The following is a 27,160-nucleotide window of genomic DNA, read 5'->3' on the forward strand; positions in this document are numbered from 1 at the left end:
CCCTGTTGGAAGGCTGCATCTACCTCTCCTAGACTAGAGCAAAAGGCTACCATGTTAAACTGAACCTCTTCTTCATGACTACCACCGTGTAGTCCGGGTAAATGCGAATATTCTGGCCATAGTGGGTGATGGGAGCCTCTCGCGTTGCCTTAGGGAAGACCACCTCCTCCTGAAGGTAGTGGAATTTAACTACTATGGTTCTGGGTGGCTCCCCATTCTTTGGCGCAGACTGTATGCTTCTGTACTCCCTGTCAAGATTGGGGGCGTAATCGAGGCCTAGAATTTCCTGTAGCAGTTTAGCTATGGATAGGGTAAGCTGCATTCCGCCTACGGTCTCGAGTCCCTCTCTCCCGCCGAAAATGTGACAGTTCCCCTGGCGCTGTCTGTTCTCGAGGTCCTCAACCTTGGAAGGGAGTTTGACGACATCTGATGATAGCTGGGTGACTTGCTCTTCCAGTGTCACTGTGTCGGAGTAAATATTTACGCCATATTCCAGACTATTCAGACGGGTGTCATGTCTTGTCAAGTCTTCGTTAACGGAATCGATCTTTATGTATACCTCGGTGGCAAGAATAGGTATTTGTGTGGATAGTGACTCCACCTTATCCATCACAGTCTGTTCAGATTTAATGATAGCCGGCATTACCACGTCTAGGTCGGGAAACAGAGTCCGTGTCAGGTGAGCCCGCGGCCGTTGTTGTCTCGACATTTTACGATTAAAAGACAAAAAAATTCAGGAAAAAAATCCAGATTAGTAAATTGGGTTCGATTCCATATTAAATGTTACAAAATGAGCACGGTGGGGGAGGTGTTGGTCAAGTATTAATAGTAAATTGTTCGTCTTCACATGTTGCTGCTCCCCAGTATTTTTTTTTCTGTGTTATGTCTTACATTATTAGCCCAGAATTATTTTGGGTGTTATTACATACAGCTGGAAAGAACTCTTGGATATCAGAGCGGCGGTAACCCACCAGTAGTATGACCAGGAATACGACTTTCCTGAATTGGATCCTTTGTTCGTACCCCCCAGGGCAATTGATTCTAGAGGCTGATCCAAAACACAGCCGGCGGAGAAGAGGTATTCGGAGTGGACTTCTAGTCCGACTCAGGGCGCGCACATCACCCACTGCTTCCGAGTATATTACTCGCTAATGTTCAGTCTTTGGATAATAAAGTTGATGAGCTCAGGGTGAGGATCTCCTTCCAGAGAGACATCAGGGATTGTGATGTATTCTGTTTCACGGAAACATGGCTCTCTAAATATACTGTCTGAGTCTGTCCAAGCAATTGGGTTCTCAGTTCATCAAGCAGATGGGAATAAAGATCTCTACGGGTAGAAGGGCTGGCGTGTATGTTTCATGATTAACTTCTTATGGTGTGATTGTGATAACATACAGAAACTCAAGTTCCTCTGTTCAACCAACCTAGAATACCTCAAAATCAAATGCAATCCGTATTACCTCCCAAGAGCATTCTCTTCGGTTATAGTCACAGCCGTGTATATTCCCCATCAAGCCGATACCACAATGGCCTCTCAAATAACTACACTGGACTGGAAACCACATATCCTTAGGCTGCATTTATTGTAGCAGGGAATTTTAACAAAGCTAAAATGAGGAAATCGTTACCGAAGTACTCTCATCACATTGACTGTAGCACTTGTCTGAGAACATTGGACAACTGCTACTCAAATGCCTACAAAGCCCTCCCCGCCCTCCCTTCGGTATGTCTTATCACGACTCTATTTTGCTCCTCCCTTCCTATAGGCAGAAACTCATACAGGAAGTACCCGAGCTACGGTCTATTCAACGCTGGTCTGACCAATCGGAATCCATGCTTCAAGATTGTTTTGATCATGCGGACTGGGATATGTTCCGGGTAGCCTCTGAGAATAACATTGAGGAGTACACCGATACGGTGACTGAGTTTACCAGGAAATGTATTGTTGTACCCACTGACTTTTAACCTACCCAAACCAGAAACCATGGATAGATGGCAGCATTCGCGCAAAACTGAAAGCGCAAACCACTGCATTTAGCCATGGCAAGGTGACTGGGAATATGGCTGAATATTATAATATATATTTTTAAACAGTGTAGTTATTCCCTCCCGTAAGCAATCAAACAGGCAAAACATCAGTACAGAGACAAAGTGGAAACGCAATTCAACGACTCAGACACGTATGTGGCAGGGTCTACAGACAATCATGGACTACAAAGGGAGTCCGCGATGTCTTGCTTCCGGATAAGCTAAACACCTTTTTCGCCCACTTTGAGTATAACACAGTGCCACCGACGCGGCCAGCTACCAAGGACTGTGGGCTCTCCTCCGTGGCCGACATGAATAAGACATTTAATCGCGATAACCCTCGCTGGGGAAGCCACGTCCACAGAGTATGCGCAGACCAGCTGGCTGGAGTGTTTACAGGCATATTCAATCTCTCCCTATCCCAGTCTGCTGTCCCCACATGCTTTAAGATGTCCACCACTGTTCCTCTACCCAAGAAAGCAAAGGTAGCTGAACTAAATGACTATCGCACCGTAGCACTCACTTCTGTCATCACAAAGTGCTTTGAGAGACTAGTCAAGGATCATATCACCTCTACCTTAACTGACTCCCTAGACCCACTTCAACTTGCTTACCACTCCAGTAGATCCACAGACGATGCAATCACACTGCACACTGCCCTATTCCATCTGGGCAAGAGGAAAACCTATGTAAGAATGCTGTTCTTTGACTATAGCTCAGGATTCAACACCATAGTACCCTCCATGCTCATTACCACTCCAGTAGATCCACAGACGATGCAATCACACTGCACACTGCCCTATTCCATCTGGGCAAGAGGAAAACCTATGTAAGAATGCTGTTCATTGACTATAGCTCAGGATTCAACACCATAGTACCCTCCATGCTCATCATTAAACTCGGAGTCCTGGGTCTGAACCCCGCCCTGCGCAACTAGGTCCTGGTCTTCCTGACGGGCCACCCCAAGGTGGTGAAGGTAGGAAACATCACCTCTGCTCTGCTGATCCTCATCATAGGGAACCCACAAGGGTGTGTGCTCAGCCTCCTGTACTCTGTTTAACCATGACCGCGTGGCCATGCACGCCTCCAACGACACAACAGTAGTAGGCCTGATTACCAACAATGATGAGACAGCCTACAGGGAGGAGGTGAGGTCCCTGGGAGTGTGGTGCCAGGAAAATAACCTCACTCAACATCAACAAAACAAAGGAGCTGATCGTGGACTTCAGAAAACAGCAGAGGGAGCACCCCTATCCACATTGACGGGACCGCAGTGGACAAGGTGGAAAGCTTCAAGTTCCTTGGTGAACATCACTGACAAACTGAAATGGTCCACCCACACAGACAGTGTGGTGAAGAAGGCGCAAGAGCACCTCTTCAACCTTTGGAGGCTGAATATATTTGGCTTGGCACCTAAAACCCTGACAAACTTTTACAGATGCACAATTGAGAGCATCCTGTCGGGATGGATCACCGGCTGGTACGCCAACTACACCGCCCGCAATCACAGGATTCTCCAAAGGGTTGTGCAGACTTTCCCAACGCATCACCGGGTGCAAACTACTTGCCCTCCAGGACCCCTATAGCACCCTATGTCACAGGAAGGCCCAAAATACCAAGGACAACAACCACCAGAGCCACTGCCTGTTCACCCCGCTATCATCCAGAAGGCGAGGTCAGTACAGGTGCATCAAAGCTGGGACCCGAGAGACTGGAAAACAGCTTCTATATAGGGCTGCTGCCCTATATACATAGACTTGAAATCACTGGCCACTTTAATGTTTACATTTTTTTATTAAACCACATATTTTGCATTACTCATCTCACATGTATATGCTGCATTCTATTCATTGCTCATCTAAATATTTATATATTCTTAATTCCTTTACGTTAGATTTGTCTGTATTGTGAGATATTACTGCACTGTTGGAGCTAGAAACACAAGCATTTCGCTACACCCGCAATAACATCTGCTAAACATGCGTATGTGACCAATAACATTTGATTTGTAATGATGATCATTCTGTTTTAATCAGCTTCTTGATATGCAACACTTGCCAGGTGGATATATTATCTTGGTAAAGGAGAAATGCTCACTAACATGGATGTAAACAAATTTGTACACAACATTTTAGAGAAATAAGCCATTTGTGCATATGGAACATTTCTGGGATCTTTTATTTCAGCTCATGAAACATGGGACCAGCACTTGTTTGTGTTTTTTTGTTAATAAGAGAACATTTTCCAATTTACAATCAATTCTTTCACTTTGTAAATGTGGGGTAGGTTGTTGTAGATCATTAGAACATGCACATTTATTCCCTTATTTAGATTGTTTTAAGACAGAAAATGTTAAGACTATGCAAGGGGTGTGTAGACTTTCACTGGCGACTATCTTGTGTTGACCCCGTTTTGCTCTCCAGACAGGATAGCGTGCAGTCAATTTGGAACGGGATCATTTCCTTTTGATCCCTTACAGCGTGAGTCGGAAGAGCATTGACTTATTCAATTTAGACTAATTTAAGCAAATAGAACTAATGTAAATGTGTGTGGGGGGGGGGGGGTTTCTAACATGTTCCTATACTGTCCTTTGCAACTCCCTGTCAGGTGTGGTAGATGGTTCAGTTGTTCAACTACCAGACATATTTTGGGGATACTTGAGTCATACACTGTGTACAAAACGTTAGGAACACCTGCTCTTTCCATGACGTAGCTTTCATTACAGCCGGTCAGTCAATGACTACTGATTGATGTCACTAGTTAAATCCACTTCAATCAGTGTAGATGAGGTGAGTTCCTAAGGTGTTCCTAATGTTTTGTACACTCGGTGTAGATGAGGTGTGTTCCTAAGGTGTTCCTAATGTTTTGTACACTCGGTGTAGATGAGGTGTGTTCCTAAGGTGTTCCTAATGTTTTGTACACTCGGTGTAGATGAGGTGTGTTCCTAAGGTGTTCCTAATGTTTTGTACACTCCGTGTCTATTCTAGAACATATTGGAAGTTGTAAACCATATTTGTTCATTTTTAAATGGTTGGTCCAAGCTTTGCTTCTGTGTATCTCTACAATGAACCACTATAATGCAGCACGAATCCAGGGTTCATTGGAATACTTCTAACAAATCCTCATTTTTTTTGTCTGCATTGGTGAAAAACTAAGAGCTAGTACCCTTGCTTTCACCTAGTCAATTGTTTTGTATCACTGATTGCTTCAAGGAGGGAAACATCATACATTTATTTTTCTGACTTTTGTTGAACAGATGGAGGATGACAATGGGGTGGAGATGTGTCATATGACAGTAGGCCAGATTCTAACCTATGCCAACACTGGAGACCGGCTTTACCCCTGGAGCAGCCAGGCCGCGGAGGGAAGCATTTTAACAGTTTCGAAGAGGGCTGACTAATACTTTGGACCTACGCTTTCCTCTGTTTTTGTAGGTGAGTCAGGGGAATGTCCCAGGCATTGAGACTGCCTCACTGGCCATGGACACAGAGGAGGGAGTGGAGGTGGTGTGGAACGAAGTGCAGTTCTCCGATAAGAAGGTCTTCAAATCTCACGAGGTATCTTTTTGATAATCCTGTCCTGATTTTTTATTTATTTATTAATTATTTTTTTCCCCCCATTTTTTTTAAAGGCAGAATCTGGTAAAAAAAAAAAAAAAAAAAAGAGAAAAATGAAGTTTGACCCGGCAGGACGAGGAAGGCAGATATTTTTGTTGTGTGTGTCAAAGAGTGATGTTGATAACCGGCTTTGAGAGCTCATGGGGCAGGCTGGTAGCCTAGTGGTTAGAGCGTTGGGACCAGAAAACGAAAGGTTGTGCGATCAAATCCCTGAGCTGACAAGAAGTTTGTCATTCTGAACAAGGCAGTTAACCCACTGTTTCAAGGCCATCATGGTAAATAAGAATGTGTTATTTAACTGACTCACCTAGTTAAATAAAGATAGATAGTAAAACATTTCAGAAGTGTGGGTCTTCATGGTTGTTTGTCTTGCAGGATCGAATGAGGGAGATGTTTGAGAGCCTGATGCATGTAGATCACCCCAACATTGTCAAGTTCCATAAGTACTGGCTGGACACCAGGGAAAGTCGGGCGAGGGTGAGGGACATGAGCACGCATGACCTTGGTCTCTCTCTCACACACACACACACACACACACAGGTAACCAGTACATACTGTACACAGGAACAAACTGTCAGCATCTGGGAGAAGTAATTACCCTCCTTTAAAAAAAAAAAGTCCATTCAAAACGGCTTGTGAATTTCAATGACTATAGTATAGGGATACATCATTTTACACTTTTTGGATAAACAAGTTTTTCCAAGAACACTGATGCCCCCCCCCCCCCTAACCATTCATTATATCTCCATGTCTATCTCCGAACTCAGGTGATCTTCATCACAGAGTACATGTCATCAGGCAGTCTCAAGCAGTTCTTAAAGAAAACAAAGAAAAACCACAAGACCATGAATGTCAAGGTGAGTCCATCCCATAGAGAATGATAGAGGCCTCTAATGACCAAAAGGCTGAGGGCTTCCACCATTTTAAAGTAGTCAAGTGGGTGGGTAATTTCTATGGGTAGCCTGAATGGCGTTACCCATGCTGTCAGATCTATCATCTCTATGGTCCATTCCCACTCGTCTTCCTCCTCCCTCATCAAACCTCAACTGGGAATAGCGCCATCTAGTGTTTGGCTTTAAAACTACCACAACATATAGGATTTAGAACGTTTCTCGTAGTCACTTATCCTGTATTTGTCTCTGCGGGTGGTCTGGAATGCTGCCAAAGCAGTCGCGCTGCACATACTAACCGATTCAAATGCTTTGCAGCAGGGCATCAGATTGCACCAGTAGGTTAAACACTTATCCAGACGGTGTGAGATTTTGTTGACGGCCACTGTTTTTGTATCTATTTAAGTCATTCAGTAAAACTGTTTCTCTGTTTGCGTGTGGTCGGTTTTTAGGCATGGAAGCGATGGTGCACTCAGATTCTGTCAGCTCTGAGGTAAGAAACCCGGCACCATTCAACCTGTCACTCAAAACTCACCCAAATGATGTCCCTTCCCCCCCCCCACACACACTGGGCAAATGTGTAACACAAAATCGGTCCCTTTTTTGGTTGATTTTCAACCAATGTGAATTTTGCTTGAAATAAACCAACTCTTGAAATCTTGTAGTCAAATTGTGGTTCAAATCCAGTTAAAATGACGTTGACTTTTTTTTTTTGTGTGTGTTCAACCAAAAGTTCAACTACAATTCAGATGACAGTGATAGAATATTGGTTTTGTATATTTTGTGTGAACTCTATTTATTCAGTGATATATCTAAAGGATAGTGGTGGAAATGTACCCATTTGCTTGAGTAAAAATAAAGACACCTTAATAGAAAATGACTCAAAAGTGAAAGTCACCCAGTAAAATCCTACTTAAGTAAAAAAAAAAGTATTTGGTTTTAAATATACTTAAGTGTAAATAATTTCAAATTCCTTATTAAGCAAACCAAATGGCACTATTTTCTTGTTTTTTTAAAATGTACTGTTAGCCAGGGGCACACTCATACATAATTTTCAAACAAAACATTTATTTAGTGAGTCCACCAGATCAGATGCAGTAGAGATGACCAGGGATTTTCTCTTTAAGTGAGTGAATTAGACCATTTCCCTGTCCAGCTAAGCATTCAAAGGGAAATTGTATGGAGTAAAAAAGTACATTATTTTCCTCAGGAATGTAGTGAAGTAAAAATATCAAAAGTACAGATAGATACCTGAAACGACTTAAGTAAAAATACTTTAAAGTACATAAGTACTTTACACCACATGGTAACGAGGAAAAAATAAGATGGCGGCTCCACAAAGCCGTATCCCAGCAGGTTTAGAGGAGAATCTGACTGCCATGTTTCTTAAATTGTATTATATTTAACTACTATAAATGAGCAACTTTAACATCAAGAGGAACGATGTGAAACTGCTTCTCCTGTAGAAGATTTATGAAGTAGATTATCCACAGCACATGACAAAGACATAATATAGTACTGACATTTGATTTTATCACAGGACAGAAATCACACGCAAAAAGGTTAGTTTTTTTAAAAATATGAATGCAAATTTATATCCTTAGTTATCTGCATTCCTGCCACCCGCCCATAGTCCATGGTAACGTGACGTGTGACACCATCTTCATCCAGCACAACGGACTCATCAAGATCGGCTCGGGTATGTGGTCTACAGGGCAAGGAGGGGGGGTGGGAGAGAGTACCAGTACTCCACCGTTGTCCCTGACGCTAGTTGGATTTAAATCATAGGAAATGCTATGCTTTTAAAACCATCAGGAGGTAGTGCACAAGTGGACATTTGCAGGGAAAAGATTGGATAATTACAACGTGGGTGTTTATCTAATCACCAAAGAACAAAGAACAATGGTAATAAGAGACTGCTGTTACCGATGTACCCCTCTAACAGACCTACAGTGATATCACATTCTATTAAGTTGAATGGGGGATTACAGTACCAGTCAAACGTTTGGATACCAACTCATTGAAGGGTTTTTCTTTTCTTTTTATTATTTTCTACATTGTAGAATAACAGTGAAGACATCAAAATTATAAAATAACACATATGGAATCATGTAGTAAAAAGAAAAAAAATGTTCAACAAAATCAAAATATATTTTTGATTCTTCAAAGTAGCCACCCTTTGGCTCATCAGACCAAAGGACAGATTTCCACCAGTCTGTCCATTGCTCCTGTTTCTTGGCCCAAACCAGTCTCCTCTTATTGGTGTCCTTTTGGTAGTAGTTTCTTTGCAGCAGTTCGACCAGTCTCCTCTAAACAGTTGATGGTGAACTGTGTCTTGAACTCTGAAGCATTTATTTGGTATTTGGGCTGCAATTTCTGAAGCTGGCAACTAATGAACTTATCCTCTGCAGCAGAGGTAACTCTGGGTCTTCATTTCCTGTGGTCAGTCCTCATGAGAGCCTACTTCAACAGGTTGCTTGTTGATTTTTGCGACTGCACTTGAAGAAACGTTCAAAGTTCCTGAAGTAAAGTATTGATGGACTGTCGTTTCTCTTTGCTTATTTAAGATGTTCTTGCCATAATATGGACTTGGTGTTTTACCAAATCTTCTGTATACCACCCCTACCTTGTCACAACACAACTGATTGGCTCAAATGCATTAAGAAGGAAAGATATTCCACAAACTAACTAATTTAAATGCATTCCAGGTGACTACCTCATGAAGCTGGTTGAGAGAATACCAAGAGTGTGCAATGCTGTCATCAAGGCAAAGGGTGGCTGGATACTTTGAAGAATCTTCTAAAAATATAATTTGACATGTTTAACACTTATTATTTTTTATTATTTTTGTTGGGGGGGGGTTACTAGATTATTTCATAGTTTTGATGTCTTCGCTATTATTCTACATTGTAAAAGAAATGAAGAAAAACCCTTGAATGAGTAGGTGTGTCCAAACTTTTGACTGGTACTATATATAATTGAATAAATACCTAACTTTTCCTCAGTTTTTCCTCTTGGGATCATTTGTTTGAATTCTCCGTGTTTTTCTGTTTTGTTTACAGTGTGGCATAGGCTGTTTGTCAATGGTAAGAATCCTATTTGTCACTGTTGTTGTTTTTCTCCCCCTTCTAGTCTACAATCCACTACTAATTTAGGAACTAAGTTCTGTTGTGGTTTATGTTCTCAAGACTGCCCTTCACTTGGTCAAAACATTTTTTTATTTTTTTTATTTTTTTTAGATAACCTGTTGAAGAGTAATTGTGAATATAATCTGTTTTCGAGAGTGTGAACGAGATGGAGACTTTTATTTTTTTACTCTGGTCTGTTTGTCCCTTTCCTAGTTTTCCCAGAGGCGATCTACGGAAATGTGCAGCATCATCGGGATGATGAAACAAACCAGCACTATTTTGCTCCTGAATACGGCTGTAAGTGTCTATCTCCCATCTTTCTTACTCTCCCTTTAACTCCATCTACTACTCCCCATGCATTTGATGTAGCTCTTATTTTGGCTCGTGTGCATGAACAACACTCCACCACCTATTCTGCCTTTCTCTTATGATAATTTAGTTAACTTTAATAGCAAATTAAGGGCAACCATTGATGCCATAGCTCCAGTAAAGTTGAAAAAGGCCACATCCAAAGGGAGAGCCCCTTGGAGTGAGAAATAATAAATGAAAGAGAAATTGCAGAAAGGCAGAGTGGAAGTGCAGAAAGGCAGTTGCAGGTCCATTGTGATATTCTGAGAGAGCAACTTGACATATATAACAAGGCAATTATGAATGCCAGACGGGCTCATTTTACTAACATGATCACTGTTAATCAGAGTAATTTGTGAGTGCTCTTCTCCACCACTGATGGCCTGATATATCCTACCCCTGCAAACCTATGTGACCTTTCCTGCACATCTAAATGTGAGTTTGCAGCATATTTCAGAGAGAAGATACCCAGCCTAATGTTGCTTATCAGTAAAGCAATACCTGATGAGAAGGCACTATGGATTTATTTCCCCTGGTTGACACAGACATGCTCAGGAAAGTGATATCACAACTTAAGCCTTCTCGATCCTATCCTCCACACCTTCAAAACAGTTTTTAATAGTGTATCTGAAGAAATGCAAGCTATTGTTAACCACTCCCTGTTCATAGCAGTTTTTAGTGCAGTTTATTTTTATCTTTATTTAACCAGGCAAGTCAGTTAAGAACAAATTCTTATTTTCAATGACGGCCTGGGAACAGTGAGTTACCTGCCTGTTCAGGGGCAGAACAACAGATTTTTACCTTGTCAGCTCGGGGGTTTGAACTTGCAACCTTCCGGTTGCTAGTCCAACGCCCTAACCACTAGGCTACCCTGCCGCCCCCTCTCCCAGTGGGGAGAGTGCCTATGTTAAAAACCGTTCTGAAGAAAAGTAATCTGTACTGAACCAAAATATTAGCTCAACATTCAACAATTTCAACGATTTTACTGAGTTACAGTTCATATAAGGAAACCGGTCTTTTGAAATAAATTCATTAGGCCCTAATCTATGGATTTCACATGGGGCACAGCCATGGGTGGGCCTGGGAGACCATAGGCCCACCCACTTGGGAGCCAGAACCAGCCAATCCGAATGAGTTTTATTACAGACGGATATACTCCTCAGTTTCATCAGGTGACATCATCTGGGTGACTGGTCTCAGTCGATCTCACAGGCATCGGAACGCAGAGCTTTCAAAACATGAGTCACTTCCGGATTGGATTTTTCTCAGGCTTTCGCCTGCAATATCAGTTCTGTTATACTCACAGACAATATTTTTACAGTTTTGGAAACTTTAGAGTGTTTTATATCCTAAGCTGTCAATTATATGTATATTCTAGCATCTTGTCCTGACAAAATAGCCTGTTTACTCTGGGAATGTTATTTTTCCAAAAATGAAAATACTGCCCCCAAGTTACAAGAAGTTAAGAAGCCGGATGTGAAGGTCCCAGGCTAGTGTCGTTACACGTGGTCTGCGATTGTAAGGCCTGCCAAACTGCCAAATTCTCTAAAACAACATTGGAGGCAGCTTATGGTAGAGAAATTAACATTCTCTGGACATAACTCTGGTGGACATTCCTGCAATCAACATGCCAATTGATTGCTCCCTCAACTTGCGACATCTGTGGTGTTGTGAGGTCCTTTTATTGTCCCCAGCACAAGGTTCACCTGTGTGACGATCATGCTGTTTAATCAGCTTCTTGAAATGCCACACCTGTTAGGTGTATGGATTATCTAGACAAAGGAGAAATGCTTACTAACAGGGATGGAAATTAACGTGCACAATTTTGAGAAATAAGCTTTTTGAGTGCAAGGAACATTTCTGGGATTTTTTTATTTCAGCTCATGAAACATGGGACCAACACTTAATTTTTTTATTTAACCTTTATTTAACTAGGCAAGTCAGTTAAGAAAAAAATCGTATTTACTTTGGCGGCCTACACCGGCAAAACAGGGCCAAATGTGTGCCGCTCCTATGGGACTCCCAATCACGGCCGGTTGTGATACAGCCTGCATATAAACTTGCATGTTGCGTTTTTTAAATTTTTTGTTCAGTATAGATTCTAACGCTCTTAGCAATTTTCAGCCAATCTCCAACCTTCCATTATTAAGCAAACATCTGGAGAAATTCAAACAGCAGTGTCAACTTAAAAAAAAAACTTTACAATTCCCATCTGGTTTTCATGCCCACCACAGCACAGAGACCGCCTTAGTTAAAGTGGTCAATTATCATAGAGCCATCAGACGCCAAACAGCTCTCTGTCCTTATACTCTTAGATTTAAGTGCTGCTTTTGACACTGTTGACCATGATGTCTCCACAGTCTGCCCAGAAGGACGTGTGTTGGCCTCTCCAGTCCAGTTCTAAATTGGTTTAGAACTGGGGGTTTTGTCACTCTTGGTGAACATAACTCAGAGAAAATACATTCCACAAGGTTCTATTTCTGGTACTGAGTCCGGTGCTGTTCAGCTTATATATGTTAACCCTTGGCAGCATTATCAGAAAGCACAGCATTGATTTTCACTGCTACGCGTATGTAACACAACTTTACATTTCTGTATCACCAGAGGATTTTAGCTCCATGGATAAATTATTAGGCTGTATTGGTGATGTAAATAATTGGGTGGCTCACAACTTCCTCCAGCTAAATTAAGACAAGACCGAGGTACTTATTGTTGGAGCCAAAGCACAGAGGGAGAATCTAGCCACACATTATAATTCACGGGCAAGAAAGATAAAAAATCCAGGTGAAAAACCTAGGTGGTATTTTACATTCTGAGCTAAATTTCGAATCACAATTTAGGAATGTGACAGCTTTTTACCACCTGAGGAATATCGCCAATGTGCATCTGTTTCTCTCAGGCTGACAGAGACTCATCCATGCTTATATTACAAGCAGGCCTGACTACTACTGTAATGCTCTCCTGTCTGGTCTACCCGAGAATGCCATTGGTCAACTGCAAAACATACAGAATGCTGCAGCGTGGGTACTGACCAAGACCAGACGGAGAGCACACATTACACCGGTTTTAAGGTCTCTGCACTGACTGCCTGTGAGTTTTAGAATACATTTTAAGATTCTTATATTGGATTTTAAATCAATCCACCATTGTGCACCCCAGCACATATCAGACATGCTTTTAAGTTATGTTCCCACTAGGTCCCTCCGGTCCTCTGTCACTGGCCTTTGAACTATCGCAAAGCCTGGGACCAAAAGGCATGAAGAGGCAGCCTTTAGTTACTATGCCCCCAGCCTCTGGAATAGCCTGCCAGAGAACCTGAGGGGACCAAGAGGCATGGAGAGGCAGCCTTTAGTTACTATGCCCCCAGCCCTCTGCCAGAGAACCTGAGGGGACCAAGAGGCATGGAGAGGCAGCCTTTAGTTACTATGCCCCCAGCCCTCTGCCAGAGAACCTGAGGGGACCAAGAGGCATGGAGAGGCAGCCTTTAGTTACTATGCCCCCAGCCCTCTGCCAGAGAACCTGAGGGGACCAAGAGGCATGGAGAGGCAGCCTTTAGTTACTATGCCCCCAGCCCTCTGCCAGAGAACCTGAGGGGACCAAGAGGCATGGAGAGGCAGCCTTTAGTTACTATGCCCCCAGCCCTCTGCCAGAGAACCTGAGGGGGGCTGAAACTGTGGACATATTTAAAAGAGATCTTAAAACACACCTCTTTAGCTTTGCTTTTCCTTAGGGTACTTTTTAGTCGTTCAGTTTGTATTATTTTAGTTTTTCATCATCTATGCTTGTGTAGTAAATATTTACGTTTATTTTTTCCTGTGAAGGGCATTGCGTTGGATTCCATGTCTGAAATGTGCTATATAAAAATAAAGCTTGACTTGATATGTCATATTTTATATGCTTTGTTTTGTAAATTTGTTTTTGTGTGTAGTGTACATTGAGCTGTCTTCAAATGTGTGTATTTCAGACAAAGGGGTCTCTAAATAACCTTTTCTCTTTCCTTCTCCCCTTGTCTCTGTCTCTGTGTCGGTCTCTGTCTCTCTCCTACACTATTCTGCTTTAGTGGCTGAGGATGTTTGCTCTATTGACATCTTCGCCTTTGGCATATGCACCCTGGAGGTAAGACAAAACAACCCGGGGTGAAGTTTTCCCCTGGGTACAGATTTAAGATCAGCGTCTATGGTGAACTTCACTCTACGCCGACACAAAACACGTTCTCTTGTAGTGTTCCAATAATAAACAACCAAATACTTTTGGTCATGTAGTGTATCTAAAGGGTATGTGGACACCTGCTCGTCATCGAACATCTCATTCCAAAATCGCGGGCATTTATGGAGTTGGTTCTTGCTTTTGCTGCTATAACAGCTTCCACTCTTCTGGGAAGGCTTTCCACTAGATGATGGAACATTGCTGCAGGGACTTGCTTCCATTCAGCCACAAGATAATTGGTGGTGTTGGGCGATTTAGGCGTGGCTCGCAGTCGGCGTTCCAATTCAACCCAAAGGTGTTCAATGGGGTTGAGGTCAGGGCTCTGCAGGCCAGTCAAGTTATCCCACACCAATCTTGACAAACTACTTTCAAAACATATTTTTTTTAAAAGCAGGCCAATTTCATGACTACGGTCTTGTCTCATCGTTGCAATCCCCCCAACGGGCTCGAGAGGCGAAGGTTGAGTCATGCTTCCAGAGAAAGATGCCGCGTCCTGAGAAAGATGCCGCGCCCTGAGAAAGATGCCGCGCCCTGAGAAAGATGCCGCGCCCTGAGAAAGATGCCGCGCCCTGAGAAAGATGCCGCGCCCCAGAAAGATGCCGCGCCGCGTCCTGAGAAAGATGCCGCGCCTGAGAAAGATGCCGCGCCCTGAGAAAGATGCCGCGCCCTGAGAAAGATGCCGCGCCCTGAGAAAGATGCCGCGCCCTGAGAAAGATGCCGCGCCCTGAGAAAGATGCCGCGCCCTGAGAAAGATGCCGCGCCCTGAGAAAGATGCCGCGCCCTGAGAAAGATGCCGCGTCCTGAGAAAGATGCCGCGCCCTGAGAAAGATGCCGCACTTCTTACTTAGCCGATTTAGAAATTGTAATGTATTTTTGTAGCCGTCTATTTACCACCACAAACTGACGCTGGCACTAAGACCGCACTCAAGCAGCTGTATAAGGCAATAAGCAAACAAAAAAATGCTCATCCAAAAGTGGTGCTCCTAGTGGCCGGGGATTTTAATGCAGGCAAACTTAAATCTGTTTTACCTCATTTCTACCAGCATGTACAAAAAACTCTAGACCACCTTTTACTCCACACACAGACACCAACAAAGCTCTCCCTCGCCCTCCATTTGGAAAATCTGACCATAATTCTATCCTCCTGATTCTGGCATACGAGCAAAAACTAAAGCAGGAAGTACCAGTGACTCGCTCAATACGGAAGTGGTCAGATGATGCGGATGCTACAGGACTGTTTTGCTAGCACAGACTGGAATATGTTCTGAGATCCATCCAATGGCATTGAGGAGTATACCACCTCAGTCACCGGATTCAATAAATGTATCTACGACGTCGTCCCATCAGTGACCGTATGTACATATCCCAACCAGAAGCCATGGATTACAGGCAACATCCACACCGAGCTAAAGGCTAGAGCTATCGCTTTCAGTGATTGTGACACTAATCAGGACGCTTATAAGATGTCCCACTATGCCCTCCGACGAACCATCAAACAGGCAAAGCGTCAATACAGGACTAAGATTGGATCCTACTATACCGGCTCTGACGCTCATCGATGTGACAGGGCTCGCAAACGATTTGTTTTTATATAGCTGCTACTCTCTGTTTTATCTATACATAGTCACTTTACCCCTCCCAACATGTAGAAATTACCTCAACTAACCTGTACCCCCGCACATTGACTCAGGACTGGTATCCCCTGTATATGGCCTTATTGTTATTTGAATTTTTTTACTTTAGTTTATTTAGTAAATATTTTCTTAACTGCATTGTTAAGCATTTCACTGTAAGGTCTACATCTGTTGTATTCGGCGCGTTAGGGTTAGGTGTTAGGGTGCGTGACAAAATATTTGATTTGACTTACAGTTGACCGGGGCAGCTCTAGCAGGGCAGAAATTTGACAAACTGACTTGTTGGAAAGGTGACATCCTATGGCGGTGCCACGTTGAAAGTCACTGAGCTCTTCAGTAAGGCCATTCTACTGCCATTGTTTATCCATGGAGATCGCATGGCTGTGTGCTCGATTTTATACACCTGTCAGCAACGGGTGTGGCTGAAATAGCCAAATCCACTAATTTGAGGGGTGTCCACATTTTGTGTGTGTGTGTGTGTATGTGTGTGTATGTCACAGATGTTAATTGAAACCCGTATTTATGTTATGTTCAATAGACACGAAACAGGAAAAAACATTCTGATGTTTTACCTGAACTCGTCTGATAAGCCATTCTCATTTTCCGAATAAAAATGTTTCCTTTTTTTTGCCTACTGACGCATAATATTAATCACAAATGCAAAATAAGGGTCGTGTTCATTAGGTACCAAACGGAAGAAAACAGATTGAAAAAGGGAGGGACAATCTAGCCTTGGTCATGATAATAAGACCTGCCCATTTTAGCTTTCTGTTTTACCGTTGTTGTCCTAATTAACACGACTCAGCACATTTTTGTTTTTGTCCTCCCCAACTGCAGATGGCAGTGTTGGAGATCCAGGCCAACGGGGACACTGTGGTATCCAAAGAGGCTATAACCAACGCCGCCCAGTCTTTAGAGGACCCGCTCATAAAGGCAAGTTGCACAGGAGTAGTGGGCATACGCAATGATGGCGTGCCTAAAGTTAGGCATTTCCCACAGGGCTAAACCTGGTTGCTTTTCATATGAGTTATTTTATGACTTCATATTTACACCTGAATCATATTTACACAAGCGCCATGCTCGACCTACTGAGCCACATGGGACCATATACTGGTTGTATACCAGTGGAGGCTGCTGAGGGGGGGTTGGCTCTTAATAAAGGCTGAAATGGAGTGTAATTGCTGGAATGGAGTGAATATAATGGAATCAAACACATGAAAACAACGTTGGAAAAAATTGTGACTAATAACCAATAATTATGGAATATTAGAATCTCCTATTAAACAACTCCTAGGGATTAATTGTACCGTAGTGGTAAATGTGTGAAGGAAAGTTTGCAGCTGCTTCAATACTATAATACATTGAGTCAAACTGTCTGTGTGTCATCTTCGTCAGTCACTGAAAGCCACGGTTCTCTCTAATTCCCATGACACATTTCTTCCTTCCTACCAAGTGTTTGTAGTAACTCGGTGAAAGATGACAGGCCGTTTTTATATAAGCACATTGTAGGAAAGATGTCAGCAGCCGTAATGCTATATGTAACGTTACACGCCATCTTTTTTTCAATCACCAGATGCTATGGCTCCTTCTAATTACCCAGTTCCTTCTAAATACCCAGTTCCTTCTAATGACCCAGTTCATTCTAATTACCCAGTTCCCTCTAAATACCCAGTTCCCTCTAATTACCCAGTTCCTTCTAATTACCCAGTTCCTTCTAATTACCCAGTTCCCTCTAAATACCCAGTTCCTTCTAATTACCCAGTTCCTTCTAATTACCCAGTTCCTTCTAATTACCCAGTTCCTTCTAATGACCCCGTTCCTTCTAATGACCCCGTTCCTTCTAATGACCCCGTTCCTTCTAATGACCCAGTTCCCTCTAATTACCCCGTTCCTTCTAATTACCCCGTTCCTTCTAATGACCCAGTTCCTTCTAATGACCCCGTTCCTTCTAATGACCCCGTTCCCTCTAATTACCCCGTTCCCTCTAATTACCCCGTTCCCTCTAATGACCCAGTTCCTTCTAATGACCCAGTTCCTTCTAATGACCCCGTTCCTTCTAATGACCCCGTTCCTTCTAATGACCCCGTTCCTTCTAATGACCCCGTTCCTTCTAATTACCCAGTTCCTTTTAATTACCCAGTTCCTTTTAATTACCCAGTTCCTTCTAATGACCCAGTTCCTTCTAATGACCCAGTTCCTTCTAATGACCCCGTTCCTTCTAATTACCCAGTTCCCTCTAATTACCCAGTTCCCTCTAATTACCCAGTTCCTTTGAATGACCCCGTTCCTTCTAATTACCCAGTTCCCTCTAATTACCCAGTTCCTTCGAATGACCCCGTTCCTTCTAATGACCCCGTTCCTTCTAATGACCCCGTTCCTTCTAATGACCCAGTTCCTTCTAATTACCCAGTTCCTTCTAATTACCCAGTTCCTTCTAATTACCCAGTTCCTTTTAATTACCCAGTTCCTTTTAATTACCCAGTTCCTTCTAATTACCCAGTTCCTTCTAATTACCCAGTTCCCTCTAATTACCCAGTTCCTTTGAATGACCCCGTTCCTTCTAATTACCCAGTTCCCTCTAATTACCCAGTTCCTTCTAATTACCCAGTTCCCTCTAAATACCCAGTTCCCTCTAAATACCCAGTTCCCTCTAAATACCCAGTTCCTTCTAATTACCCAGTTCCCTCTAAATACCCAGTTCCCTCTAAATACCCAGTTCCCTCTAAATACCCAGTTCCCTCTAATTACCCAGTTCCTTCTAATTACCCAGTTCCCTCTAAATACCCAGTTCCTTCTAATTACCCAGTTCCTTCTAATTACCCAGCTCCTTCTAATTACCCAGTTCCCTCTAATTACCCAGTTCCTTCTAATTACCCAGTTCCCTCTAAATACCCAGTTCCCTCTAAATACCCAGTTCCCTCTAAATACCCAGTTCCCTCTAATTACCCAGTTCCCTCTAATTACCCAGTTCCCTCTAAATACCCAGTTCCCTCTAATTACCCAGTTCCCTCTAATTACCCAGTTCCCTCTAATTACCCAGTTCCCTCCAATTACCCAGTTCCCTCTAAATACCCAGCTCCTTCTAATTACCCAGCTCCTTCTAATTACCCAGCTCCTTCTAATTACCCAGCTCCTTCTAATTACCCAGCTCCTTCTAATTACCCAGTTCATTCTAAATACTAAATTCCCGTCAATCTACACACAATGACCAAGCAAAAACAGATTTGGATTTTTTTCTTCTAATTTATTAAAAATAAGAAATGGATATATCACTTACATAAGTATTCAGACCCTTTACTCAGGACTTTGTTGAAGCACCTTTGGCAGCGATTACAGCCCCAAGTCCTTTTGGGTATGACATAAGCCTGGCACAAGTGTATTTGGCGAGTTTCTCCCATTCTTCTCTGCGGATCCTCCCAAGCTCTGTCAGGTTTGAGGGGGGCTCGTTGCTGCACAGCTATTGTCAGGTCTCTCCAGAGATGTTAGATCGTAATCAAGTCCAGACTCTGGCTGGACCACTCAAGGACATTCAGAGACTTGTCCTGAAGCCACTCCTGTGTTGTCTTGGCTGTGTGCTTAGGGCCGTTGTCCTGTTAGACTGGGGTGAAGGATTACCTTCCGAGGTCCTGAGTGCACTGGAGCAGGTTTTCAATAAGGATTTCTCTGTACTTCGCTCCGTTCATCTTTCCCTCAATCCTGACTAGTCTCCCAGTCCCTGCCACTGAAAAAGCATGACGCTGCCACCTCCATGCTTCACCGTTGGGATGGTGCCAGGTTTCCTCCAGACATGACACTGCCATCACCATGCTTCACCGTTGGGATGGTGCCAGGTTTCCTCCAGACATGACACTGCCATCACCATGCTTCACCGTTGGGATGGTGCCAGGTTTCCTCCAGACATGACACTGCCATCACCATGCTTCACCGTTGGGATGGTGCCAGGTTTCCTCCAGACATGACACTTGGCATTCAGGCCAAAGAGTATATCTTGGTTTCATCAGACCAGAGAATCTTGTTTCTCATGGTCTGCGAGTATTTAGGTGCCTTTTGGCAAACTCCAAGCTGGCTGTAATGTGCCATTTTACTGAGGAGTGGCTTCTGTCTGGCCACTCTACCATAAAGTCCTGATTTGGTGGAGTGCTGCAGAGATGGTTGTCCTTCTGGAAAATTCTCCCATCTCCACAGAGGAACTCTGCAGCTTTGTCAGAGTGACCATCGGGTTCTTGGTCACCTCCCTGACCAAGGCCCTTCTGCCCTGATTGCTCAGTTTGGCTGGGCCGCCAGCTCTGGGAAGAGTCTTGGTGGTTCTAAACTTCTTCCATTTAAGAATGATTGAGGCCACTGTGTTCTATGATCTTCGATGCTGCAGAAGTGTTTTGGTACGTTTCCCCCAGACCTATGCCTTGACACAATCCTGTCTCGGAGCTCTACAGACAACTGCTTCGACCTCATGGCTTGGTTTTGCACTGACATGCACTGTCAGGTGTGTGCCTTTCCAAATCATGTCCAATCAATTGAGTTTACAACAGGTGGACACCAATCAAGTTGTAGAAACATCTCAAGGATGTTCAATCGAAACAGAATGCACATGAGCTCAATTTCGAGTCTCCGAGCAAAGGGTTTGAATACTTATGTAAAGGTATTTTAGTTTTTTTATAAAAAATAAAAAAAAGAATTTAACACCTGTTTTTGCTTTGTCATTGTGGGGTATTGTGTTGTCATTATGGGGTATTGCGTGTAGATTGATGAGGGGAAAACGTTTATTCAATCAATTTTAGAATAAGGCTGAAACGTAGCAAAATGTAGAAAAAGTGAAGGGGTCTGAATACTTTCTGAATGCACTGTGTATTTAAAAATCACCACGTTCCACCCAATTCCACCCACATTTCCACCCATGGTAGTAGTAACTCTCCATGCACCTCCCTTTTCCCTCGTCTGTTACAGGAGTTCACCCAGTCGTGTGTACGCATGGACGCCAAGAAGAGACCCACGGCCCATGACCTGCTGTTTCACAGGGTCCTGTTTGAGGTGCACTCTCTTAAGCTGCTGGCTGCCCACTGCTTTATCAACTATCAGTGTGAGTCAGAGGTGCATTCAGATTCTTGACACAATTGGTCAGAAAACATCCCCTTTTTTTGTCGTTTGCCCCCCATACTGAAAGTTGAATGCAAATCTCTTTTCAGTCTTATTTTCCAAGATTCTAATTTTAATATTTTTTTTTTTTTACATTGGATAAAAGTACAGACTCAGCGCTTCAAAATGGCATATCATACACTGTAGTTGGAAGAAACATGGGGGAGTAATGCTGCTTTAATCATTTGTAATATTTTCACAAAAATGTATTCTTTAACCAAATTGCCAAAATGGATTCTCAGAACATTATCTCACCAAGTTAGGCAAACCATTAATGACACTATGACATTTAAAAATATTTTTTAAATATTTATTTGATTGAATATTCAAAACATACAATATACTTGCAGTGAAGCCGCTCAATAACTACATCATACCAGTCATCCAACAGATTCCCATTCAGAGCGACACACAGAAGCATCCAGGGTCAATGCCCTGCTCAAGGGGGCATGTTGACCGATCTACCACCAGGTCAAAAAACGGGAACATGAACCCTCCAAGACCCCCCCCCCCCACACAGTTCCCCAATAGCTGTCCATCAACCATTTGAGATCCCCCCCCTCCGGGAATAAAAAATAATTAATTCCATTCCCCACCCCCAAGAACCCCCCACCAAGAGAATGAACTATAGAGAAAAAAGGAAAAGACAGAAGAAAACAGCTAGCCTGGCCAACATCCAGTGAGATTGCAGAGCGCCAAATTCAAATACAGAAATACTCATTATAAAAATTCAGAAAAGATACAACTATTTTACATAGGCTTAAAGATTAACTTCTTGTGAATGCAACTAAATAGAGAGAAAATGAATCACTTACCTTTGATCTTCATATGGTTGCACTCAGAAGATTAATTTATTCAATAAATGTTCCTTTTGTTTGATAAAGTCTCTCGTTATATCCGAAAACCTCAGTTTTGTTCACGTTTTCTTCAGTAATCCACAGGCTCGAACGCAGTCACAACAGGCAGACAAAAAAAAAATCCAAATTGTATCCGTAAAGTTCATATAAACACGTCAAACGATGTTTATATTCAATCCTCAGGTTGTTTTTAGCCTGAATAATCGATAATATTTCAACCGGACAATAACGTTGTCAATATAAAAGGTAAACAAGAAAGGCACTCTCTCTGGTCGCGCGCATGAAAAAGCTCTGTGACACGGCAGGGTCCACTCATTCAGACTGCTCTTACTCCCTCATTTTTCAGAATACAAGCCTGAAACAATTCCTAAAAAGACTGTTGACATCTAGTGGAAGGCATAGGAACTGCAATTTGAGTCCAAAGTCAATGGATACTGTAATGGCATTGAATAGAAAACTACAACAACAACAAAAATCCTCCCTCCTGAATGGATTTTTGTCAGGTTTTTGCCTGTCAAATCAGTTCTGTTATACTCAGACATTATTGTAACAGTTTTGGAAACTTTAGTGTTTTCTATCCAAATCTACGAATTATATGCATGTCCTATCTGCTGGGCCTGAGTAGAAGGCAGCTAAATTTGGGCACGCTTTTCATAAAAAATTCCAAATGCTTTCCCCTACCCTAGAGAAGTTAAAGAAACGTCTCGTTAATCCAACCAGTGTCCGATTTCAAAAAGGCTTTTCGGGGACAGCAGAACATATCATTATGTTAGGTCAGCAACTAGTCACAGAAAGCATACAGCCATTTTCCAACCAAAGAGAGGTGTCACAAAAAGCAGAAATATAGATCAAATTAATCACTAAGCTTTGATATTCTTCATCAGATGACACTCCCAGGACAACATGTTACACAATACATGTATGTTTTGTTCGATCAAGTTCATATTTACATCCAAAAACCTCAGTTTACATTTGGCTTTGCCTCCAAAACCTGCCGTGAATTTGCAGAGAGCCACATCAATTTACAGAATGTCAATGTCATTGGAGGAATCCCGGAACATATTCCAGTCTGTGCTAGCAAAACAGTCCTGTGGCTTAGCATCTGCGTCATCTGACCATTTTTTTTTAATTGACCGAGTCACTGGTGCTTCCTTCTTTAATTCTTGCTTGTAAGCAGGAATCGGTGTGCGGTCTTTTAGTGCCAGCATCGGTCTGTGGTGGTATGTAGACAGCTACGAAAAATACTGATAGTGTGGTCTACAGCTTATCATGAGATACTCTAACTCAGGCGTGCAAAACCTTGAGACTTCCTTAGATATCATGCACCAGCTGTTGTTTACATATATACATAGTCCGCCACCCCTTGTCTTACCAGACGCCGCTGTTCTATGCTGCCGAGACAGCGTATAACCAGCCAGATGTATGTTGATGATGTCGTCGTTCAGCCACAATTCTGTGAAGCATAAGATATTCGTTTTTAATGTCCCGTTGGGAGTTTAATCTTCCTCGTAGGTCGTCAATTTTTCTTTTCCAATGATTGCATGTTAGCTAGCAGAACGGAAGGCAGTGGGGGTTTATTTGATCGCCTACAAATTTTCAGAAGGAATCCGTCCTCTTTTTCCCCCCCTCTTATCTTCATGCAAATGACGGATTTGGGCCTGTTCCCGGGAAAGCAGTATGTCGTTCACGTCAGACTCATTAAAGGAAAAAAAAAAGCTTCTGCCAGTTCGTGGTGACTAATTGCTATTCAGATGTCCAGAAGTTATTTTCGGTCACAAGAGACAGTAGCAGCAACATTATGTATAGAATAAGTTACAAACAACGCAAAAAAAACCAACACATTTGGTTAGGAGCATGTAAAATGTCAGCCATCTCTGGCGCCATGATAGCTATATATGTGTAACAATAGCTAGCTATGAAAATGACTTTTTGATTTAGTTGAGAGAATAACGCATGTTCATGTAGCTATCTTGGTATTTTAACTGAAGACTCTTACCGGTGTATGGATTATGATGATTCACAGCAGACAGACACACTTTCAAAATAGTCCTTCCCACTCGGCTTCAACCAGTCCAGACTGCTTCAGCCACAGAAGACAGAGCTGTGTCGATACCAGCAGTAGTATTCAGGACAAAACTGGTATTGAAAGCTGTAGCTACACTTTGCATGTTGTCCCATGATGAAAATATGAGTAAATCCTATGGATCGTTCAAATATCTGCGGTAGCAGAGAGCTTGAAGTGCCATTTGACAGAGAAGACTAGCGTGACAGAACGGATTGTGAATGTCCCAGTCCACTCATTATCTCAACCATTCATGATGGCTAGGCAAGATTTTGTCTATAAACAGCTTTGTCACATTTTATTTATATTTACAGATTACATATGAGTTTGTTATTACAGCACATAAATTGATATATGGTCTATTGGTTTCTCTCTAAAGCTAACTTTCATCAATGTTTAATATGGTCTATTGGTTTCTCTCTTTTTATTGGCAGAATCCTTTTTCAGTGTTATGATATTCATAACATCCATATCCACCAGTCTATCTTCCTGTCAACTAGCAGAACTCTGCTCAAAAAAGCCACTTTGCTAAAAAAAAAAAAAGAAAAATGAAATGTTCAAATGCCTCTCCTGTGAAGTAGTGACGTCTATCACACACCCAGCTTTCTGAAACGGTTCACAAATAGATTGTGAATCTGGATATTTTTGTCAAAAACAATATTTTAGGATTTTGTTACTTAGTCCACTGTGAATACAATCCCACATTTTTTATTTTTCAGGTTAGGAGTCCAATATCACTTTGACACGGTCACTTTAAAGTTGAAGTTCTCTTCTAAGAGGTCAATCCAATAAAAATAATCTCCATATTAATCACATAACGGTAGTCTGAAATGCATTCCCTCTTTTCAACAGATCAGCTTCATGATAACTGCCTTGAAGAGAAGACCAGAACTTTCGACCCCAGTGGTGTGATGGCTGAGATCAAGCATAGGGACCGGCCCGGGGTGGAGATCAAGTAAGGATGGAGAAAAACCCGTCCCCAGGCAGAGACCCCAAGGTCTGTTTGACTGAGGTGATTTGTTGATGTTATTACTCATGCTGTCCCATTTCTCATCGTTTCCTAAAGGTACTCGAATGTTTCGCCGCTAGAACTGGACAAATTTCTGGAGGACGTAAAGTAAGTGTGAGCGTTGGAGGATTTGGACAAAGGTCATTGGATTTAATTTATTTGATCATTAAAAGTAGAAGGCTGCTTCAGCCGGAGATTACATTGCATAAAGTACCAGTCAAAAGTTTGGACACCAACTCATTCAAGGATGTTTCTTTATTTTTACTGCCTAGAGGGTGCAAAGCTGTCATCAAGGCAAATGGTGGCTACTTTGAAGAATCTCAAATATATTTAGATTTAACACTTTTTTTGTGGGGGGGGGTTACTACATGATTCCATATGTGTTATTTCATAGTGTTGATGTCTTCACTATTATTCTACAATGTAGAAAACAGTAAAAATAAAGAAAAACCCTGGAATGAGTAGGTGCTCTAACCTTTGATTGGTACTATATACAGTCAGAAGTTTACATACACTTAGGTTGGAGTCATTAAAACTTGTTTTTGATCCACACCACACATTTCTTGTTAACAAACTATAGTTTTGGCAAGTCGGTTAGGACATCTACTTTGTGCATGACACAAGTCAATTGTCCAACAATTGTTTACTGACATATTATTTCACTTATAATTCACTGTATCACAATTCCAGTGGTTCAGAAGTTTACATACACTAAGTTGACTGTGCCTTTAAACAGCTTGGAACATTTCAGAAACTGATGTCATGGCTTTATTGACATCATTTGAGTAATTTGGAGGTGTACCTGTGGATGTATTTCAAGGCCTACCTTCAAACTCACTGCCTCTTTGCTTGACATCATGGGAAAATCAAAAGCAATCAGCCAAGACCTCAGAAAGATCTCAGTCTTCATCCTTGGGAGCAATTTCCAAACACCTGAAGGTACCACGTTCATCTGTACAAGCAATAGTACGCAAGTATAAACACCATGGGACCACGCAGCCGTCATACCGCTCAGGAAGGAGACGAGTTCTATCTCCTAGAGATGAACGTACTTTGGTGCGAAAAGTGCAAATCAATTCCAGAACAACAGCAAAGGACCCTGTGAACATGCTGAAGGAAACGGGTACAAAAGTATCTATATCCACAGTGAAATGAGTCCTATATCGACATAACCGGAAAGGTTAGGAGGAAGGAGGAAACTACTGCTCCAAAACTGTCATAAAAAAGCCAGACTACAGTTTGCAACTGCACATGGGGACAGAGATTGTCCTCTGGTCTGATGAAACAATAATTGAAGGGTTTGGCCATAATGACCATCATTATGTTTGGAGGAAAAAGGGGGAGGCTTGCAAGCTGAAGAACACCATCCCAACCGTGAAGCACGGGGGTGGCAGCATCATGTTGTGGGGGTGCTTTGCTGCAGGAGGGACTGGTGCACTTCACAAAATAGATGGCATCACAAGGAGGGAAAATTATGTGGATATATTGAAGCAAAATCTTAAGACATCAGTCAGGAAGTCAAAGCTTGGTCACAAATGGATCTTAAATGGACAATGACCCCAAGCATATTTCCAAAGTTGTGGCAAAATGGCTTAAGGACAACAAAGTCAAGGTATTGGAGTGGCCATCACAAAGCCCTGACCTCAATCCCATAGAAATTGTGTGGGCAGAAAAGTGTGTGCGAGCAAGGAGGCCTACAAACCTGACTGTTACCCTAGCTCTGTCGGGCGGAATGGGTCAAAATTCACCCAACTTATTGTGGGAAGCTTGTGGAAGGCTACCCAAAACATTTGACCCAAGTTAAACAATTTAAAGGCAATGCTACCAAATACTAATTGAGTGTATTTAAACTTCTGACCCACTGGGAATGTGATGAAAGGAATAAAAGCTGAAATAAATCTCTCTCTACTATTATTCTGACATTTCACATTCTTAAAATAAAGTGGTAATCCTAACTGACCTAAAGACAGGAAATGTTTACTGGGATTAAATGTCAGGAATTGTGAAACTGAGTTTAAATGCATTTGGTTAAGGTGTATGTAAACTTCTGACTTCAACTGTACATACATACATACATACATACATTCATTCTAAATGATCAAGGATATAAACCTTGATCAGGAAGGAGGGATGCAATATAAAGGGGGGAACTGTGTACCGAAACCTTGGTTGATTACGGTAAGATATTTTTGTCTAATGTCTGTTGGTCTGCTCATCATCAAATGTTATGGGTGTGCATCTGCAGCTC

At 42.3% G+C, this 27,160-nt stretch overlaps 1 protein-coding gene across 1 annotated transcript in view; it reads left to right on the top strand.

Annotated features, from left to right (window-relative positions):
* LOC135558373 (nuclear receptor-binding protein 2-like) overlaps positions 1-27,160 on the top strand; it is a 63,995-nt gene that overhangs the window by 27,854 nt on the left and 8,981 nt on the right. Inside the window, exons 2-13 of the mRNA XM_064992125.1 lie at positions 5,463-5,585; positions 6,021-6,122; positions 6,413-6,502; positions 6,988-7,028; positions 8,140-8,234; positions 9,598-9,621; positions 9,877-9,960; positions 14,072-14,127; positions 16,689-16,784; positions 20,796-20,928; positions 24,756-24,858; positions 24,970-25,020. Of these exons, the coding sequence (XP_064848197.1) occupies positions 5,463-5,585; positions 6,021-6,122; positions 6,413-6,502; positions 6,988-7,028; positions 8,140-8,234; positions 9,598-9,621; positions 9,877-9,960; positions 14,072-14,127; positions 16,689-16,784; positions 20,796-20,928; positions 24,756-24,858; positions 24,970-25,020 (998 nt within the window). The remainder of the gene's footprint in view (positions 1-5,462; positions 5,586-6,020; positions 6,123-6,412; positions 6,503-6,987; positions 7,029-8,139; positions 8,235-9,597; positions 9,622-9,876; positions 9,961-14,071; positions 14,128-16,688; positions 16,785-20,795; positions 20,929-24,755; positions 24,859-24,969; positions 25,021-27,160) is intronic.

The sequence above is a fragment of the Oncorhynchus masou genome, chromosome 17, assembly GCF_036934945.1.
Source record: "Oncorhynchus masou masou isolate Uvic2021 chromosome 17, UVic_Omas_1.1, whole genome shotgun sequence".
NCBI classification, from domain to species: domain Eukaryota; kingdom Metazoa; phylum Chordata; class Actinopteri; order Salmoniformes; family Salmonidae; genus Oncorhynchus; species Oncorhynchus masou.